General features: G+C 36.8%; 1 protein-coding gene across 3 annotated transcripts in view; it reads right to left on the minus strand.

Annotated features, from left to right (window-relative positions):
- HEATR5B (HEAT repeat containing 5B) overlaps nucleotides 1-21,279 on the minus strand; it is a 72,636-nt gene that overhangs the window by 47,960 nt on the left and 3,397 nt on the right. For all 3 annotated transcript variants that reach the window (XM_070429012.1, XM_070429013.1, XM_070429014.1), the window contains exons 3-16: nucleotides 19,907-20,118; nucleotides 16,969-17,077; nucleotides 15,056-15,205; nucleotides 14,651-14,822; nucleotides 12,348-12,505; nucleotides 11,162-11,411; nucleotides 8,410-8,565; nucleotides 7,679-7,929; nucleotides 6,061-6,172; nucleotides 5,688-5,840; nucleotides 4,976-5,075; nucleotides 4,533-4,642; nucleotides 3,039-3,202; nucleotides 2,120-2,295 (exon numbers count right to left, since the gene is read on the minus strand). In XM_070429012.1, coding sequence (XP_070285113.1) covers nucleotides 2,120-2,295; nucleotides 3,039-3,202; nucleotides 4,533-4,642; nucleotides 4,976-5,075; nucleotides 5,688-5,840; nucleotides 6,061-6,172; nucleotides 7,679-7,929; nucleotides 8,410-8,565; nucleotides 11,162-11,411; nucleotides 12,348-12,505; nucleotides 14,651-14,822; nucleotides 15,056-15,205; nucleotides 16,969-17,077; nucleotides 19,907-20,118 — 2,273 coding nt within the window. The remainder of the gene's footprint in view (nucleotides 1-2,119; nucleotides 2,296-3,038; nucleotides 3,203-4,532; nucleotides 4,643-4,975; nucleotides 5,076-5,687; nucleotides 5,841-6,060; nucleotides 6,173-7,678; nucleotides 7,930-8,409; nucleotides 8,566-11,161; nucleotides 11,412-12,347; nucleotides 12,506-14,650; nucleotides 14,823-15,055; nucleotides 15,206-16,968; nucleotides 17,078-19,906; nucleotides 20,119-21,279) is intronic.

Here is a 21,279-nt window from a genome sequence, read left to right on the forward strand (position 1 = left end):
TTTTCAATATCTTGCTCTCTCTCTTCTGGCACCCCTATAATTCAGATGTTGGTACTTATGAAGTTGTCCCAGAGGCTCCTTACACTATCTTCATATTTTTGGATTCTTTTTTCTTTTTGTTTTTCCGGTTGGGCGTTTTTTGCTTCTTCGTATTTCAAATCTTTGACTTGATTCTTGCGATCCTCTGGTCTGCTGTTGGGAGTCTGTATAATATTTTTTATTTCAGTCAGTGTATGCTTAATTTCTAGTTGGTCCTTTTTCATATCCTCGAGGGTCTCACTAGATTTATGGAGGATCTCACTAAATTTATTGGCGGTTTCTAGAAAATTCTTGAAAAACCTTATAAGTGTGGTTTTGAACTCTATATCCAGTAGTTTGCTGTCCTCCATTTCTGTCATTTGTGACCTGTTTCTTTGTCTCCACATTTTGGCTGCTTCCCTGAATTGGTAGAGTGGCTTTGTGTGCTAGGTGTCCTATAGGGCCCAGTGGCTCAGCCTCCCCAATTACGTGAGGTGGATACTCTTGGTGCAGCCCTTTGTGGGCTGTGTGCACAGTCTTGTTGTAGTTAAGCCTTGACTGTAGATGGTATCACTGGGAGGAATTGACCTCCAGGCCAATTGGCTGTGAGAATCAGCTGTGTCTATGGTGGAAGAACTTCTATGCTGGAGACACCCTTATGGGGCAAGACTTGCTTCAGTGGGGCTTTGGTGCTCACTGAGTCTGCCCCCTGAGTGTGTCCCTTATGGATCTGAGGAGTTGTAATCTGGATGGTCCACTCTGACCACTGGGTACACTGGCTCTTGGATCTCTAAGGAGGTGCTAATTTAGACTCTGCCTGAGGCCACCCAGCAGGAGCTACGGAGAGATCTGCAGATTCCTCTTCTTTTTTTGGAGTTTGGAGGTGCCCAGATGAGGCCCAGCTGTGAAGCAATGCAAGCTGCTGTGGAACATTCTTTTGGATGTTCTGGGTCTCTCTGACCCAGCTGCAGTTAGTTAGGTAATTTTATATTGCAAAGGGCCAGGGCATTCATATGCAAAAGCCTCTGTGCACAGCATGGGTGGGGCAGGGTCTCAGGGAATCAACAGGGAGGAGCAAGCAGCTATGGCTGATCCTCAGCCCTGCCCTAAGAGGCCCAGGGTCTCACTGTTCTGCGGTAATCATTGCAAGCACCTCTGAGAGAAAGCCGCCCTCAAGTTCTGCCCAATGCCAGACAGTCCAGTTTCTCCCCGTATGAGTCTGGGTCCCCAGAGACTCGCCGGGAACTGGTGTTCAGAGCAGTCGGGAGCTTGTGTCTCCCTCCCGAATGAAAAAGACAGCCGTGTCCTCAGTTGCCAGCCTTTTCCGCATGCGCCTCATACCTCTGCACTTCATTTCCACACCTTCTCTGAGTCTCAGTGTGCTTTTCTCTTTCCTTCTAGTTGTAGAATTTCCACTAGGCCAGCCTTCCTGTGGTTCTGGATGATGTCCATTTTGTCTTTTAGTTGTATTTTTGAAGTGGTTGTGCGAGGCAGCAATTTCCAGTGTTTACCTATGCTGCCATCTTGGTTTCCACAATAATATTTTTAAGGCATATTTGTAAAGTAAATTATCTGTGAAAGTTTTGCATTAATTCATTTTCTGTCTTCCTTTTGGGAAAATGACCATAAATATATTTCGAATGCCTACTAAATTTAGGAATGGCGAATGAGGACATAGAATATAGCAAACCAAAAGGTCCTATTAGAAAAAGAACCACCTTAGTTTCCCAAGTTCTAGACTTGGATCATCAAACAGACAAATGTTATTGGGGACTATTTCTTCAGTAACAAAAACAAAAGACTTACCAAACTGATGTCCTTAATTAAAGATATAATCAAAACCTACTTATAAAATGGTGAACAAACTATTATAATGGATACCAGATGCTAGTACACAGAGCCAAATCTTAAAAACAGTTTCAAATTATGTGGAATATTTTTGCATGCAATTTTTAAAATCATGTATGCATTCCTTATGTTATTAAATGTGTAAGCTTAATGTTTTAACAGTATTACACCCTACTGCAGAGTTAACTGGGATAGGAAAATCTATAGTTTGGATATAATTTACATAAAATGACCTGATTGACTTTATACTAACCGGTGTTTATAAGAAACATGAGGAAACACTACACCAAAAAGAGCCACGGAAGCATCAATGACTGAAACTCCAAGAGGAAGAGGACCAGGCACAGCTTCTCCAGCAGGTATTCGTAAATAAATGGAGGATGGGTCATGCTCCAGAGCCCCACTTCCGGATGCACTGTTTGGCTGGAGCTGCAAAAGAATGACATGAAAATCATTCAAAAATCTACTTTAGGAAATTCACTTACTAAGAACTGGGCATGAAAAACAGAACAGGTGAGGAAGAAGAAAACATAATAAACAAAAAAGAACAGAATGATTGAGTTTGAAAAATTTTAAATAGGTAAAAATATAATTTGGCCTTTTAAAAAAGCCATCAGTAACACCTTTTATAAATTTAAGAAAAAGATTGTTCATTCTAAAACATGTTTATGCTACCCACCTTAAATTGTGCAAAGCAAAGCAAAGCAAAAGCACTTAAACCCACAAAAATTTCTTTAAAAGAGGCTTTAGTAACTCCTTTTAAAAGTACATACGAGGTAATGTATTCAATGAGCAAAACAGTTCTAAATGCTCAACCTACTAACTCCCATTCCTCTCCAACCTGTCAGAAAAGAAACTAAAACAAAACAAAACACCAATAATAAAAAATCCAGCTAAAACTGGTCTTGGCCATAGACACCACAGGGTATCTAAATATGAAGAATATTGAATAAAGAGAATTCACCAAATTCTAACTATTGCTGTTTACCTGTTTTCACTATTTGTTCACCACCAGGAAGCCATCTTTACATGTCTAAAAAAGCTCAATGAAAATTAAACCTTAGTCTACAATATTTTCTTTTTAAGTGACAATGTGTAATAATAAAATGGTGTAAGTGAAAACCACCATGTTCAATTAAGAAAGTGTTTTAGTTCCCTGTATGGTTTACTACCTGGTCTTCAATTGATTTATGATCAGTTTCTTGCAGCCAGGAGCCAAGAAGAACACTATCATCATAGTGACAGAGGGATCTGAGGAGTGAAGTAGTTGTGTTGGCTGAATTGTCAGTCAAAGTGAATTCTGCCACCAGTTCTCTAAGAAGTGCATTGAAAGACCCTAAAACACAGAACTTCAGATCAGATTAAGAAGAATTTTAAAGAAAATCACAATCATTGCCCACAAAGAACAGCAACATATTCAACAGAAATAAATAATAAAGTTCCTATTTCCTATTAAAAATATATGCATTAACTATTTCAATGCTGTTTTTAATATACAATAATGGTATTTCCTTTTTTACTATTGTATTGTGCCTTTTAGCCCTAATTATTTAAAGTAACCAAAAAAAACTCAAATAGAGAAAAGGCTGTTCATTTTAAGTATATTAAATATGATATGATTATTATTTTATTAATTACCCAATGATATACAAACACTAAACCAGAGCATGTAAAAATTCTTGGGCATGGTTGAACTAGAAACAAATCAATGACTTATTTTAGCATTAACGTTTTATATTATATTTAATTTCTGTCAAGTTCATTATTAGTTTACCTCCAGATTCCTACATTATTGGCAATTTTGTAATATATATAAGGTAGATTAGGATAGTTATTAAAAGCATAGACTTCGCCCTAACTGGTTTGGCTCAGTGGATAGAGTGTCGGCCTGCAGACTCAAGGGTCCCAGGTTCGATTCCAGTCAAGGGCATGTACCTTGGTTGCGGACACATCCCCAGTGGGGAGTGTGCAGGAGGCAGCTGATCGATGTTTCTCTCTCATCGATGTTTCTGACTCTCTATCCCTCTTCCTTCCTCTCTGTAAAAAATCAATAAAATATATTAAAAAAAAAAAAAAAAAAAGCATAGACTTCAAAGATGAACCAGCTGGGTTTGAATCCAACCTCTGCCACTTACTAGCTCTCAGATTTGGGCAAGTTATATTACCTATATGTACCTAAGATTCTTCATTTTATAAAATAGAGTTAATCACCTCATAAAGTTGAGGTTAGAGTCAAAGATGTTAATACCTGTAAAGGGCTCAGAAAGGGGCCAGAAGCACAGTAAATGCTGTGTTCATAGTCTATATGAAGAAAAAGAAAATGGTTGTCTGCCTCTGCAGAGTAAGTCAGTGGAAGAGCCGTGGTCAGAACTCTAAGAACCAGAAAGGGACATTAAAAAACTTTTATTAGCCCAGTCAGTGTGGCTAAGTGTTTGAGCATCGACCTATGAACCAGGAGGTCCGGGTTTGATCCCAGTCAGGGCACATGCCTGAGTTGCAGGCTTGGTCCCCAGTAGGGGACGTGCAGGAGTCAGCTGGTCAATCATTCTCTCTCCTCATTGATGTTTTTATCTATCCCTCTCCCTTCCTCTCTGAAGTAAAAAAAAAAGAAATATTTTTTAAAAAAGAAAGAAAAACTTTTATTAGCTACCGCAAATCGTATTTACCTTCATAAGTTTTTGGAGGTAATAAAGCCAAGATATCATACAGTCTTAAACGGACCATCGCAGCACTAGCTTTCAGATGAGCTCCATGAGCTTTAATTACAGATGGAATACTAAAATATCAAAAGTATGGTTAGTATCATCTTATTAGAATAAGTATTACTTATAACCATTTTTTTCAGCAATGTATCAGTGTACTGACAAATTTACAGTACTTCAGTAAGTATTAAGTTTTCATTCAGTTTATTTTGTCGCCTTTACTGTTAGTAACAGAAACATTATAAAGTACAATTTTATTTCAATATATATCATTACTGCAATTTTAAAAGTTATTTTATAAAAATAAAGTTTTATATGTTTCCTATATGATACTAGAGAGAAGTAAATACAAAACATGACTATGTATCAATATGTGAAATTGGAAATTGTCATGATTGTTTACTTACTGTGACATCATAGTCATGGCACATTCAATAGGGGTCATCAATTTTCTAATCACATCTTCAGTTAGGAGTTCAGGACAATGTGCAACAAAACTCCTCATTGCTAGATAAAATTTTCAAAAGGACAGATTTGGAGCAGTTTTTGTGAGGATAAATAAATTTATAAAATTATATAAAGGTACCTACAATTCTTATTATAAAATATAAAGTTCTAAAACCAGGTAAAATCAAAAGAAGAACCAATTGCAAAACTATAGAGAAAAATCATTAGAAAAGGCTAGAAGGGTGGGCAGCAGAAACGAAGTGAGGGAAGTTAACTTTTAGGGAGATTTCTGTGAGTAGGAATTCAGAAATCTATAACCCAACATGAATCTAGATGACTACAAAGAAAGAAGTTTCCAGACAGAACCAAGAGTGGACACGGTGTACTGACAAATTTACAGTACTTCAATACAGTTCCTTTCAAGGTGCATGAATTTATGCACTGGGCCGCTAGTTATTTCATAATTAGCAAACTGGTGTACATTATTTACAAAATTTCTTTCTAAATCTAAAGGTCTATAAACTTTAGATTATATAGTAAACTTACATATAAGTTTATATTACAAATTTACTACATATTAAAATAAAAATTTGAAGTAGTTCTTTTCCTTCACTTCACAAATATTTTAGTAATAAAAAAATATTCTGAAAGTGCATCCTTTTCAGTTCTTACCACATAAAGCTCCAGCACGGCCTTCCAATGTTACCTGCCAGGTAAAAGAATCGCCTCGGGCCTTCTCAGCCTCCAGTTCCTTTAAAGAACGAGGGAAAACATTTCGCCACAGTAACAACATCTTCGGTAGATGATAACGAACGACAGATGGTCCTAACCAAGAAAAGGAGAATCCAAAATCATACATATATATATACATATATGACATACTTTACAATAAAAAATTTTTAAAAAGAGCCCCACACAAGCTTTAATAATAGCTAGCATTTCACTCTATCTTTATCTTTAACATTAATACCTTAAATTAAATTTTCTTTATTGTTTACTGACAGTTATAGAATAAGACAAAAATCCTACTTCAATATCATTATACCTAAAGTCATAAGTGCTCCAAGTAAAAGCCATCCAGCTTGGGTGCGCTGTAAAGACAGCCTGCTGTTTTGGGTAGCAGTTCGTAAGAGATCTTCAGCAATACTAACTACCATCTGCAAAAAAAAGTTAAAGAAATCAAATAAGAAAATACATAGCTAATATACTTTATTAAGACAAAAGTTGTCCCCTTTTGTTGTTGCTGCTAACATGTTTTTAAAGAGGCAATTTTGAGACCTACTCAAACCCAACTGCACTGATGACTCTGGGGAGACCCAGAACAGCGTAGTGGTTAAGAGTGAGTTGTGGAGCCAGTCTGCCTGTTGTTTCTTGCTTCCTGACCTGGGACAAATTAACCTCCCTCTCTCAGGTCCCTCACTGGCAAAACAGGAGTAAGAGAAGTGCCTACTTCACTCTTTTGAGGATTAAATAAGTTCATACAGCAAAGCACTCAGAACAGTGCTGGTCCATGTAACCACATAACTACTATTATTGGTACCATTATCCTATATTCAAAGGTTTGTTGAAGTCCTATTATGTAAATACCATTAAGCTAACCTTACAGTGCTTAGAGTGTTAAAGAGAGAAGACAAAGGAAAAATGGGAAGTAACAAGTAGCACATAATTAAATGACAAATAGTACAAAGGTGGTAGTGGTCAGAAAAGCTACAAAAGACTGAATAGTTTTGAAGAGATTTCATGAAAGAGATGAACATGTTGGGTCTCTAAACAAATAGATAAGTTTGGTACAGGTGAATGAACAAGAAAGGGGAGAAATCCTATAGTAAGAGATTAGCATGAGCAAAGGCATGGAAACTGAAGAAAGCAAGATGACTAATCTGACTTAAGAGCAGTGAGAAATTAGAATGAATGGGTAGAGTTCGCCAGAGTCTGAGTACTAGGTAGACCCTAAGGGACTCTGAACAAATGTGAAATATGAAAGTGTGTGGAAGAGATAGGAGAAAAAGATACCAAGGATAATCAGCCACGACACAATTGTATGACAAAGGGAGGAGGAAGCCTAGATTCAAATAGTAACTATGAAACTCACAGGAATGAACTCACAGGTCATGGGCCTAATAACCCAGAAAGAAAAAAAAGAAGTTAAAATCTAGCCCAAATCTGCCTATATAAAGTTGCAAATATTTATAAAAATATTCCTGAGAAGAAAATCATGATGGTAGTAGGAGGTTAGTAGAAAGGAAAAGAAAGAAAAGTAACTGATTTAAAAAAAACCATTCAACTCTATTATTTAATGCTTAATAATGGCAATAGCATATTCTCCTGACATCTTTTAATACAGCAGTGTGAATTTTTATTTCTAAAAGCTGAAAGAAAAGCTCTGATTTCTAAATTATATTAATTACTTATGGTTTTTCTCTAAAATAAATTATAAAATGATACTATAACCAAACAAAAGCTACTTATTATTCCTGTGTCATAATTAAATATCAAATTTTATAGTCTGTCAATTCCATTTTAGCAGAACACTTATTTTATAATATCATAGTAAAACTGTTGTCTGTCTTTTGATCACCTCGTTCAACAGTAAACACAGAAGGTGTTCCAACAGGCTGAAGCCCAGATGACGAACACTTGCAAGTCTAGGATTTCTGTCCTACCTTTCCCTTGGCATGAGGAATGCCCAATGGACACTGATGAACTCCACCTAACAGGGCAGCCATTGCAAAACTGTATCCACTAACGGCTTCTGGTGATGTTTTCAGGTTGTTGAGCCGCTCTGCACACCTGTCTAGAAATGGTGTCAACTGGAAAGGTAATGCCACAGCCACACAGCGCAAGCACCAAGCAGCAGCGAGCCGAGCAGCCATACTTGGATGAAGAAGCACAGAAGTCACAGTCTCCAAAAGTCCTAACAAAGAAAATACTCAAAAAATTACTCTTTAATGAAGTCAAATAATTTCATGAACAAAAGACTATGTACAATAATTAAAATCATAATTATTATGGCTTCAAACATACTTTCCGAAGTTTGCCAAAAACACATACATTACCTAATAAATAGCAGAATACTTTAAAGGAACATTTTCTACGAAGAACATAGCATAATTACATTCAATAAAATATAAATGTGGATGTAAAATTAAAGTATTCAACAAATTTTAGTCAAAAACTACCATGACTTTTTTTATTTGTTACTCCAAACTTTATTTCACCATTTAATTCAATACTGACTATCACAGTGAATTTTAAGTTAAATAAAACTCTACTTTTACCAAGTGATCTAAACTGCTAATTTGATGACAAGCAACTAACCAGGAGCTAAATATCGATTATACTATGATTTTAAAAATGGTAAAAGAATATTTCTGCAGGTAAGTGGATATCATACCTATAGACGCTTCCTGAATTAGAGGGGAGGCAGTGGCGTTGAGGCTCTGCACCAGGCTCCCCAGCTCCTGGAGGGCGCAGACCATCACATGCTGGCTGGCTGCGATGTCTGCTGCTCCAGACTTGTTTTCACTGCTAGTGTCATTCACTACTGCTTCTGGAAACACAACAGCATGTCCTCAATGAGCGTGAATTAAATATCATTTTCTGGATCTACATAATTATATTCTTAAATCATCCTACTTGATGCCCGAGTGTTAGAATTCTGTATGCTGTTATTTCTCAGCAGAAAATTTGTGTAAATAATAGTGAAGTAACCTAAAAACATTATTTAATGGCTTCACGGCAATGCTTTAATACATATATACTGAGATATTTTGTCTGCTTCTAAGACCTTACTTTAGTAAGCAGCAGCAAACTACAGTGTACAAAAGCACAGGCTCTAGAGAAAGAAGACTTGGGTTCAAACCCCAGTTTCCCCAGTCATATTAGCTATCTGGCACTGGGCAAGATACTCAGCCTACCTAGGTCAAGTTCCTCTTCTGCTGAAAGGGTTAAGTGCCTATCTTGAAGAGTACTGTTACAATCAGTCAGTACATATAAAGAATTTAACACAGTGCTGCCCTCAATACATATTTAATAAATTTTAGTGGCTATTATTGTTACTTGCTATTATTACTGCTATTTTCAAGTGCTGCTATATATTGGTAGTATCATCAAATTACTGACCAGAAAGTGGATATGTAAGGAAAGAGGCTTTAGAACTTCTTAGTGGAATGTTCCTCAAAGTCCCCATTCACTTTGCTGCCCCCTCCCATCACCTTTTAATGTCCACTAGACTTGGAATGTATTTAACATAGAACAGCTGTAAATCCCTTGTGAATTTACTAATTGAGAATACATTCTGGCCCATAAATTCCAGATATATAGCATTATATTTAAGCTTCTAGGATTTTTAAATCAAATGACTACTATGGCCTTAAGATTAATAACTCCTAAATGACAGTAAAACTTTCTTACTCTTTTTGCATTCACTATGAATTACTAGACTATAAAATATAGAATATAGAATACAATAAATTAAAACATTATGGACTCTAATTAAATAGCTCTTTTCTTCTTAGCAATTTCTGGACTTAGAAATGCATGAATTCTTCCTTTGATTACTAAACTAGAAGCTGCCTGAACAGGTAGTTCTCTGTATCTGGTTCACTATTTTCCTCCCACGATTTGGTAGTATTTCTGGCACTCAAACATTTCTTCAATGAATCAATGTACAAAGATTTTTCAAGTTGTACACCTAGAATATATTGCTATTTTAACATATCTAAAGACCTACTAGTATACCTCATTAACTTAAGCACCCTTTAATTCATAATTTATAATTTTTCAGTTAGCCCTGTACATTTAAAAAATGGTTTGCAAAGATATAAACAACAAAAACTATAACTAAACTGTGTGTACTTGTAAAACTTATAAAATTATTTTCTCTAAATATAAATTACTGATTATTATCTTTCATTAAATTCTTATTTCTAAGGACCTCTATTAGGCAATATAATGTGCCTGATTAAAGTTAATGTATATTACCAAGAGTGATAAAACTAAACCGTCTTATAGAATTTACATTTACCTTGCTTTGATTTCCTAATCGAATTGTAAGCTCCATAAAGGCAGGAACTTTATCTCACTCACTAGAGGCCCAATGCACAAAATGTGCAAGGGGCTTGGCCGCTGCCGCAGTAGCGGCTGCCTCTGCCTCAGTGCAGCGGCCGGGGGCTGCCTCTGCCTTGGCCCCCACCACCACAGCTTCGTCCAGAAGGTTGCCTGGTCTAATTAGCATATTATGCTTTTATTATTATAGATTATTCAAACCTTAAAGTACTGCTTTGGAATTTCAGACTATTTATTAAACTAAAAAAATTATAAACTTGCTACTTCTTAGAAAAGGATTTCTTTTAATTATGAATTACTGGGGTTTCACAATATATCCTATAATGTGCTAAAGCCACCTGTAATTCTTCTCAAGTCTTCATATTAAGTCTAGTAAGGGAGGGGAAAAACCAACATGTGTATATAAAATAAAAGGCTCCAAACACAAAAATCACATTGATTATTCCTTAAAGAGAGCAAAGTAATACTGCTGTGTACCAGGAGAGCTATAAAATCAGTATAGGAACTTGAAATAAGACAAAAACCCTAATTTTATAAACATGCTACCAAAATCTTTAAAAACTATTTCACTAAAATTATGTGTTGCTTTAATATCAAGTAAGAGTACTCAATAAAATGACTGTTAAAACACAACCCAGAAAAATATATAAATTAATCAGATGTTGGTATCTATATATATAAAAGCCTAATATGCTAAGTGTCCAACCAACGTGCACTGACCACCAGGGGGCAGATGCTCCGACCGGTAGGTTAGCTTGCTGCTGGGGTCCACCCAATTGGGCCTGGGTAACACGGGCGGGACACACCCTGGAGCCCTCACGCAGTACCTCCGCAGCCAGCCAACCTCTCATAGTCCCTCCCCAGCCAGCCAGCCCCAATCAGCCCCGGTAGGGACTGGGCAAGATGGGCCCGACACACCCTGGAGCCAACCTACCGCATTCCCTCCCCAGCCTCTAAAATACTTCTTCTAATTAATTTCCTTTCAATGTGCACAAATTCATGCACCAGGCCTCTAATTTATTAATAATAAAAAAGAACTAAATGACTAAGGCAATCAATAATATTACATCAATCCTTACCTACTACTTTCATCTGTTTTCCAATAGCTTGGCATATTTCTTTGGCAGCTGCAATCTGGGCTTTTTCACCTAGCAAACTGCCCACGGTAGCTCTCAGGATAAAGGAGACACATCGTCTTGAGTACACAGCCTCTACATGTGTTTGCGTTGCCCGAGGATGAGAAACCAGATCAAGTACATGGGATAAGAATGTAGCAAAGCTACGCTCCAACCATTGACCACCCAATGTTGTTACAAAAACAACATATGCCTATAAACAGATTAAAACACAACTTCAAATACATGTTTATAAATGAACTGAAATTACAGATAAAGCAACCACAGAAATAACTGACAACAGCATGCAAATAAATTATATTTGAGATTAAAATACAGAGAATTTAAAACATGAGACGTTTTTAGTACTTCTAGTATAGGAATTCTCTTTGATTAACATAGTTAAGACAATAGCTTTGTGAAGAACACAGTGAGTGGTAAAGGATGAAAGGAAAGCTGAATTTATCCTGGTTATGAAGAAGGTAATAGGTTAAAGGAATAAGAAAACCCTAACACACTAAATAAATACAGATCTAGAGCTACAAATCACTTGCTTTTGACTTTAAGATAAAAAATGGTTACTTCTATTTACACTTGTTTCAGGAAAAAGAAATAGTTGAAGTGATTTTGACTAAAATCACAATGAAATATTTCATCTTATTAGGCATTATTATTAGATCATTAACCATAACATCTTACTTGGTGTTATTATTTTAAAATTATAATTCTAAGTCAGGTTTAATTTCAGAATTACGTTGGTTATTAACAATTTATGAAAATCCAAAGTATTAACCAATATTTTTAGCTACAGGGTCAGTGATCAAAATTAAAATCTAAATGTCTCAAGCTACCTAAATAACATTTAAATTACAACAGAATTATTTCACATCTGATTTTCTAAAAAGTAAAATTTTCTTAAATATTTATATAAATAGTAGACATAGGCTTATTTATACATCATTAAATATCTAACCTTGCCATATAAGCATGCAATTTGGAGTTTAAGTGTAATTCATTCATTTCGTAAAAGAAATGTTTTGAAAGAAACCAGACAATATTAAAAATCTGTGTGTGTACTATACTTAGTAAGAGTCTTCCATGAATTTTCACAATGATATGAACAGAACTCTTTTATACATGTATTACAAACCTGTGTGACTCCAACTCTCACTTCACGATTAACAGACCCTCCAACTTTTAACATTTCTCCACCACTCTTTAAGAAACCTGACCCTCCGCGCAGAAATCCTGTGGCCATGAGTTCTAAGACTTCATCAAATGTCGCTCGCTTCACATTCTGGCGCATTACTTTCAGGATGAAAAGTAAAATTATAAACAAAATATTTTGCAATAAGTTAAATAAAACTTTCTAATAATCTAGCTTGAAAATTCAAGTAATTATTTTTAAGCATACCTAAGTTACCACAAAGGAGATAAGGCCATTGAGTTTTCCTATTTTCTTAAAATTGACAATGTACTTGTAAAAATAAATTCAATTTGAAGCAAAAATGCTAAGAAGAATAGAAAGAACTAAAAATCAAAATCAATTCAATAAATCTATGACAGAATAGCCTAATAATGATGTAACCTCAATATGTGTAACACAACAAGGACAAAGCATATACCCACAGCAGATACTGCTAACTGATCACAGACAGCTTCCTTCCCAAAACTGAGATGGACACAAAGAAACTTCGTCAAACAGTTACCAATGCATTACAATGTCACTGGAGCCCCAGCCGGTTTTCTCAGGGGTTAGAGCAGTGGTCGGCAAACTCATTAGTCAACAGAGACAAATATCAACAATACAATTGAAATTTCTTTTGAGAGCCAAATTTTTAAACTTAAATTATATAGGTGGGTACATTGTTATTAACTTAATTAGGGTACTCCTAAGGCTTAGGAAGAGCCACACTCAAGGGGCCAAAGAGCCGCATGTGGCTGGTGAGCTGCAGTTTGCCGACCACGGGGTTAGAGCATTGGCCTGCGGACCAAAGGGTCTCTGGTTCGATTCCTGGTCAAGGCACGTACCTTGGTTGCAGATTCGATCCCAGAATCAGTCACGGCTCATGCGGGGGCAACCAATCAATGTGTCTCTCTCACACCAATGTTTCTCTCCCCACTCCCCTCCTCCTTACCTACCACTCTGTCTGAAAAATCAAAGGAAAAAATGTATCTCGGGTGAGGATTAAAAAAAAAGTCACTGGATTACAGTTGTCTTGCCATCTTTGGTATACAGGTTCATATTTTATGAAGTCCTTTCACATATAGTAGCGAATATAATCCTCACAAAAATTCTGAAGAGACATAGAGCTCATGATTAAGAATGTAGGCTTTAGAATGTAAATGCCTGAATTTTAAATTTCAGCTCTGACACTTAACACAACACTTAGTCGAACAGAAATTATGTGATCTCTCTAAACTTCAAATATCTTGTTTATAAAATGGTAATAACAACAGTACTTACAATTCACAGGTCTTTTGTGAAGATTAAATAAACAATTCTGTTGTATGCTTAATTCAATGCCTGGCACAGAGCACTTAAAAAAATGTTACCTGTCATCGTCATCATCTAATTCACAGACTGACATAATTATTATTATTATTTTTTAAAATATATATTTTATTGATTTTTTACAGAGAGGAAGAGAGAGGGACAGAGTTAGAAACATCAATGAGAGAGAAACATCGATCAGCTGCCTCCTGCACACCCCCTACTGGGGATGTGCCCGCAACCAAGGTACATGCCCTTGATCGGAATCGAACCCGGGATCCCTCAGTCCGCAGGCTGACACTCTATCCACTGAGCCAAACCGGTTAGGGCGACATAATTATTATTAAAGATGAAGAGAACAAAGCTCAAGGGGTTTCACAACTAATAAACATAGGAGCTAGGACTTGACTCTATAACATCTGACTCTCCTTCTCTATAGATACAGAGTAGGGGTGGGGACACAGCACAGCTGGCTCTGCTCAGCTCTACACACCACTGTCCCTAAAGCATCTCCATGAAATTGGGAGCCACAGGAGATGTCACATGAAAAGCCAATGCTGCCTCCGATTCTGTTCACAATGATGGCCAAGAAAAAATGAACAATAATACTATGTTACAAATGGGGATCTAGTCATCAAAGATTTAAAATAAAAAAGGGTATCAAGTGTCTGATTTAAAGCCCTTGAATATCATACAAAATCACTGCATAAATCTTACTTATGTGTTCAACATGCTTGCTGTAATATTACCTTGTACATTATCATCATAAAAAATTTCTTGATGATACCAAGAAAAAATGCCATGTGGGTACTTTAATGTTATGAAAAGTAGAGAAATACCTAATGATTGAAATCCTTTAAAGTGACTTGCCTATGAGTAATAACTCATTTAGAAGGAAGCATTCCATGTACCTTCAAGTGTCTGCTACAGTCTAGGTCAGGGGTTGGAAACAATGGTACCTGTTGCTTGCTTTGGCATTAGTGCTGTCGCCATGACTGTTCCTAAGAGTTTAGACACTGCCACTCGCACTCCATAATTTGAGTTTTCCAAAGCCTTAAAGCAGAGAGTGGCTATATTTTCCAGTTCAGCGGTCCACATGAACACAGCTTCATTCTGTAGTTCTAGTAGACACTGTCATTAAAAAACACAAAAAAAAACTAAATTACACCCTAAAACTTCCACTTCCAGAGATGACATAACAAGAACCAGATTTACTCTCCAGAAATAACCAAAATGTTGGGCAAAAAATATAAAACAACAGTTTTCAAGACACTGGACATCAGGAGATAAAGGACAGTGATCCTTAAGAAATGGAAAACAAGCCAGGTGAACCCTACGGCATTATAAATTGGTCTAGTACTAACCTTGGCAACTGCACATCGAACAGCCATGGACCTGTCAGTCAAGAGGGACCTGGCATTCTTGTAAATATCACGATGAGAAGAGGCTGCTGCACCACCCAACCCATTCAGAACTTTCTGTAGACTCATTAAGATTTCACTTCGCCCTTGAGACTACACTCAAACATAAAGAAAAGTTAAAACTAGATTGCAAAACAAATTCCACATTTAAACAAGAACATACCAAAACACAAAAATTCTGTAGCCTTAATGGCCTTACCTCTAAATTGTAAATAGTAATAAAAAATAAAATTAAATATTCTAGAAAGTACCTGAAAGGTAAAAACAATTACTAACTTTTTAAAAAAATATATTTTATTGATTTTTTACAGAGAAGAAGGGAGAGGGATAGAGTTAGAAACATCGATGAGAGAGATCGATCAGCTGCCTCCTGCACGCCCGCCAGTGGGGATGTGCCTGCAACCAAGGTACATGCCCTTGACCGGAATCGAACCTGGGACCCTTCAGTCGGCAGGCGGACTCTCTATCCACTGAGCCAAACCGGTTCGGCAACAATTACTAACTTCAATTAAATTGTATCTTTCTGAGAAATTAGGTTACAGCAAGTAAACACATTCCCATGTTTCCATGACCTGTTGAAGTGCAATATAATGAGACTATGAAGACAAACTCAAAAGCTTTAGTATCATATCTTAAGGACCCACACTTTCAGAAAGTGAAAGGTTGAGTAAAAAAGTAGCTAAAAAATAATATAAGCCATCTAAGAGAAAGAAGACATCCAACACATTTTAAAAACTTGTCAGTTATGCTAAATCCTCATTTTCTTGTGATGAATTCAAACTCTTGTTTTCATATACTTATAGTGCTTGATTCATGTTTCTAATAGCATATTTTATTCAAATACAGATATCGCTCACCAGACTATAAGCTTTTTGATGTCAGGCACCCTGTCTTATTCATCTTTATATGCTCAGTACCTGACATGTCCTCAATTCTTATTTAATAAATAAATAGACAAATAGTTCCCAGAAGACACTGTGCAAATCTTTAGCTTTCCTAAATAAGGAAATTAGACTATGAGAGTCCAGGGCTTAGGCTATTTTTAGTTAACTTCAAGTTGACAAGCATTATTAAATTGACATGACAAAACAGAACTATTTTTACTTGACAAGAGCTGCTGTGAATAGACTAATATCCCCCTACCCAAAAGATTAGTTCACATCGTAAGTGCTGTTACCTGTTGACATGACTTTATTTGGAAATAAGGTCTTTGCAGGTGAAATCAAGTAAAGAGGAGGTCATACTGGACTAGAAGGTGAGCCCTAATACCATGACTGGTGCCCTTACAAGAGAAGACTTTAGACACAGAACACAGATGAATAGGGCAAACACCATGTGACAAGGAGGCAAAGTTTGGAGAGAGGCATCTACAAACCAAGGAATACCAAGGAATGCCAAGAGTTGCCAGTAACCTACTAGACGCTAGAAGGCAAGGAAGGTTTCTTCCCAGGAGGCTTCAGAGGAAGCATGGTCCTGCTGCCACCTTGATGTCAGGCTTCTAGCCGCCAGAACAGTGACACAACACATTTCTGTTGTTTTAAGCTACCCAGTCTGTGCTAATTTATTCCATTTAGAACTTTCTGTAATGGCAAAAATATCCATAAGGCTAAATAAAAAATGAGACGTAAACCTATTCTTTCTCAAAGAAAAGCATTCGTTCCCTTCTCCCTGAAACATGAGGTAATTACATTTAAAAAAAGAGCAAGTAATTTTTTTGCAAGTCATAACTTTAAATTACCTTCCTGCTAAACAGTATGAATACCACAGTGACAGAAAAAAAACACACATATATTTTTAAATGACATTAACTCCTGCCACTAGCAAAACATTTAAATAATATTTGTTGTAAAACTTACCTCTGCACTTTTCAGAGATTTCAAAAGATTATTTACTGTTTCTGGAAATGTACTGCCTAGCATTCTCCCCATTTTTTCATAAAATGCTCCAACACAAGTCACTGCAGCCCTATGAGAGGTGGTATTTTCTTTAGTCATTGTTCAGGTTAATAACATAATTTTATCAAACTTTTCTCATTTTCAGAAAACAATTTATATTTGGGCAGGGCACTTTTGACTACAAATCTTTAATTTTCAACTTTAAAAAACACCTTGTTTATTCTTTATAATTACAAGAAATACTATGGTTTATCAACTTTCATTCTTGTTAGGAAAACAAGAGAATAAATATATATTTATGTAACAAATCATACCCATCCTTTGGAAAGAAACTCAAACTTTCCTTTCATGAAGACTTCTCAAATTATATCATTCCACAAAGATCCCTCTCTTCTCTCATATATAATACTGTCAACCACTCATTTTGACAAAATTATATTGTTAACTGTGTTGTGACTTGATCATTCTATTTGGTTATATCTTGTCCTTCCAAAGGAAATGTCAACTCTGGAAACAGGAAACCTCTTAGTATACAAATAATAGTAAACAATTACTTGCAAAATTTAATCTAAATGGCTTTAATAAAACACTTGGCTACAGAAATGTAACAGCAGCCTATTTCTTCAGGAGGGAGGAAACCACCCAACCATCACTCATATAAACAGTAAATAAGTGAATAGCTATGAGAGACCGGAGTAGGGCACAGAGATGAAGAACATATATGTGGGAGTCTGGCAGATGTGTGCCTAAATCCCAGAACCTGATACCTAATAGCTATGTGTCCTGAGCAAGTTACTCTGAGGCTGAGAAAGGGTACATAAATTTAGCTCACTATCATACATGTAGTAAATAGTACAATCAGGGAATCGACCTTCACCTCTTTGACTCCAAATCCCATGCTTTTTTCAATACTCTCTGGGCTGATAACAATGACTGAGGTCACCTACCAGAATATTTTAGGAAATCCCTAAACAGAAACCATGAATCCACTGGAATTACATATAAATAACATGCAATATGTAATAAATTCTACTTAAGCAGAACTATAAAATCATGTGTGGCGGAGAACTAAATCTTCAAATCATTAACATAGCTTCAAACTCCAAAATAAAGTGGAAAGCACTAACGCTCCCTAATCTCTTCTAAAGCTTTTGAGATCTGTATCTATCCCAAACACAAAATTTAATCACAACTTATCTATGCGGTTGAAAGCAGACCAAAGAATCAGTGTTCAGATTGATTTCCTCATTTTCTCTGTAAGCCATTACACTGGCTCTGGCATCCTGAATGTTGGTGTTCTAGAGTTGTATCCTTGGCACCTTCTCTCCTCACTCTTCCTAGGTGACTTTATCCCTACCAAAGGGTTCAGCCTACTCCCAAAACTCCGTTCTCTACTCACCAAAACTACATTCTCAACTCGGATCTCTAAAACCCAGACCAGGATTACCACCTGCCAATTACATACTGTCCATTGGCTATTCCTAAAATTAAACTCATCATCTTCCCCTCACAACTTGTTTTCTCTACTAGTTTGTATCTTTCGGTAAAAGCACTGTAAATAAGGTATAAATAAGCCATTTCTATTTCCAATTAGAAGTTTCCTTTGCCTAGAAAACAGGTTGGCAAACTACAGCCTGCAGGCCAAATCTTACCCATCATCTAGCTTGCCACCTGCTTTTTAAATCCTCCTATATAATAAAACCCTAATATGCAAATCAACTGATCAGCGGAATGACAGGCAGTATGACCCACAGGGGGAGCACCAATCAGCCAGAAGCTGGGCTCATGGCTGGTGAGTGCAGCAGGAGTGGTGGGAGCCTCTCCTGCCTCTGTGGCAGCGCTAAGGAGCAGCGAGCATTAGGGCAGTAAGGAGCGAGGGGTCCCGGACATCCCCTGAGGGGTGCTGGACTGCGAGAGGGTCCAGGCTGGGCTGAGAACACTCCGCCTCAGTGCACAAATTTTGTGCACCGGGCCTCTAGTAGTTTTATAAGAACACAGCCATACTATTTATTTATATATTGTCTGTGGCAGAGGTAAGTAGTTGTCCACAGAGCCAAAAATGTTTATTATCTGGCCCTTTTCATAGTTTGTCTATCCCCAGCTTATCACATCCATCTTTTCTTCCCATCTTAACCTCTTACTTGACTAATTTCCATGTTCCTTCCTTAGTGATTGCTCTTTAGCTGATGCTTCTTTGAGAAGCCTTCTTTGACACTGCTCTCCTGCACACCACAGCTAAGCTTATTTAGGTGTAATTTTCCCTCTCATAGCACTCCTCATGGTACCGTAACTGCTATGCTTTCACAGCATGGGTCCCTATACTCATTATCTGCAAGACCTGCTTCAAAAATGCCTGCCCTGGATCCACACCACAGAATGGGCTAGGAGTTGGGTTAAGGTCTTAAGCTTGGGGTCAGAAAGCTTGCAAGCAAAATGGTCTCTGTCACAGGTACTCAACTCTGTCATTACAACATGAAAGCAGCTACTCCTCAATGCATAGACATGTCTGCATCCCAACAAAACAGGCATCAGGCTGGATTTGGCCTATGGGCTACAGTTTGCCTATTCTTGCCTCAATCCCATCACCTAGAAATTCTTTATGTTTCTTTCCATCCCTGCCAAGAATATTATCTCCATCCAAACTTACTAAAAGACCCCTGTGCAAATTGCTGACATTATATCAATCCTCTGTAGTTTGCTGAAAGTCCTGGTGACAATGGGAAAATGTTGAAATAGAATCCCTTCCCCAGACCTACTGAGGGAGCTTTTATTGTCAGCAGCATGCCTCGAGCTCCATCTATCTGGAGGTCTTTATAATCAGCAGCCCCTTATTAAGACAAGTTACTCTTTAAAAAAAACCTAAAAAGATGCAAGGGTCGATCTCAAAGTAAGTACTTACAATTTTGTTGGTAAATAGGCTGCAGTGTCATCTTTACTTCTGATAATGTCATTACATTTTTCAAGTGTTTGAAAAACAGTGAAAGTGTCCCCAATGCTATAGAGGGCTGCGAGATTTTTAGCTAACAATTTTCGTGTCGGTGGTCCAGGTGAACTACTTATTAATCCGGTTAATTGTTCAACAAGTTTTTTCTGTTTTTCCTTAACATCAGTCTGTTATAAAAAAAATAAAGAACATCAACAGTTTTTTAAATATGTACTTTTATTGCCTTTGAGTAAAAATAAAAAATACTTAACAGTTAAGGCATTCTAATAATTAGGATATATATTACATCGGGCATAAAACAATAAATGAGAATTTTCAAGATGAGTTCAGTAGGAAATTCATCATTCTTTACTAAATAGCTCCCTTTGTTCCCCTCCAAAAGTTTCCATGCCAACTTACTAAGAAATAAACCAATAGTCCCAGGATGTATAACATTGGGCATATGGACAACTGATGTCTTTAGAACTCAGATAACTCCTTTTTAAAAGCAAACTCAGTAGTCCAAAAAGTTATAGGTCAGTGAAGGAAATCAAAAGAAATTTTGAAGGAGCCTTAAGCAACAGGAAAAACACTCAGATCTACCCATACTCAATACTAAAAATTCATTCATTCATTCATTCATTCAAGAAATATGTATTGTGCACTTATTATATGCTATGCACTATTTTAAGGCATGACTATTCTAGGCAACAGTGCTCTAGAATTTACATTCTAGAGGGGAGACACAGAATTTACCAAGTAAACAACTGAATAGTGTGAGTTATTACTATTTTACATAGATTAGTGAGGAAAGGCCTCCCTGAAAAGAAGTGAAGGTGTAAGATATGCAGATATCTGGGAAAGTAACATTCCAGGCAGAGAAAACTGTGTAAAGGCCTGGAGGAGGGTGTATGCTTAGCATGCTTGAGGACAGTGAGAAGGCCAGTATGGCTGGAGCAGAGTAAGAGACAGGAAATAGTAGGAGATGAAATCAGAAAGATAGAAGGGACCACGCTGTGTCGTGCCTTATACATCACTGTAAGAACTTTGTGTTTTATTCTGAGAGTGTGAAGCAGAGGAAGGACATGATCTAAACGTTTTAACAGGTTCATTCTGACGGCTGAGCTAAGAATACAAGGTACATGTTGGAAGCAGTGAGCACTTAGAAAGTTTTTTGCAATAATCCAGATGAGAGATGGGGCTGATAACAATTGAGAAGATGAAAAGCAATTTAATTCTGGATATATTTAGTGGATAGATCCAATTGGAGTTGCTGATGATTATGATGTGAAATTTGAAAAAAAAAAAAAAAAGTAAAAAATGCCTCTAAGGTTTATGACCTGACCAAT

Source organism: Myotis yumanensis, unplaced genomic scaffold (genome assembly GCF_028538775.1).
Source record: "Myotis yumanensis isolate MYYU_CA2020_CCGP unplaced genomic scaffold, mMyoYum1.0.hap1 SCAF_11, whole genome shotgun sequence".
Taxonomy (NCBI): Eukaryota; Metazoa; Chordata; class Mammalia; order Chiroptera; family Vespertilionidae; genus Myotis; species Myotis yumanensis.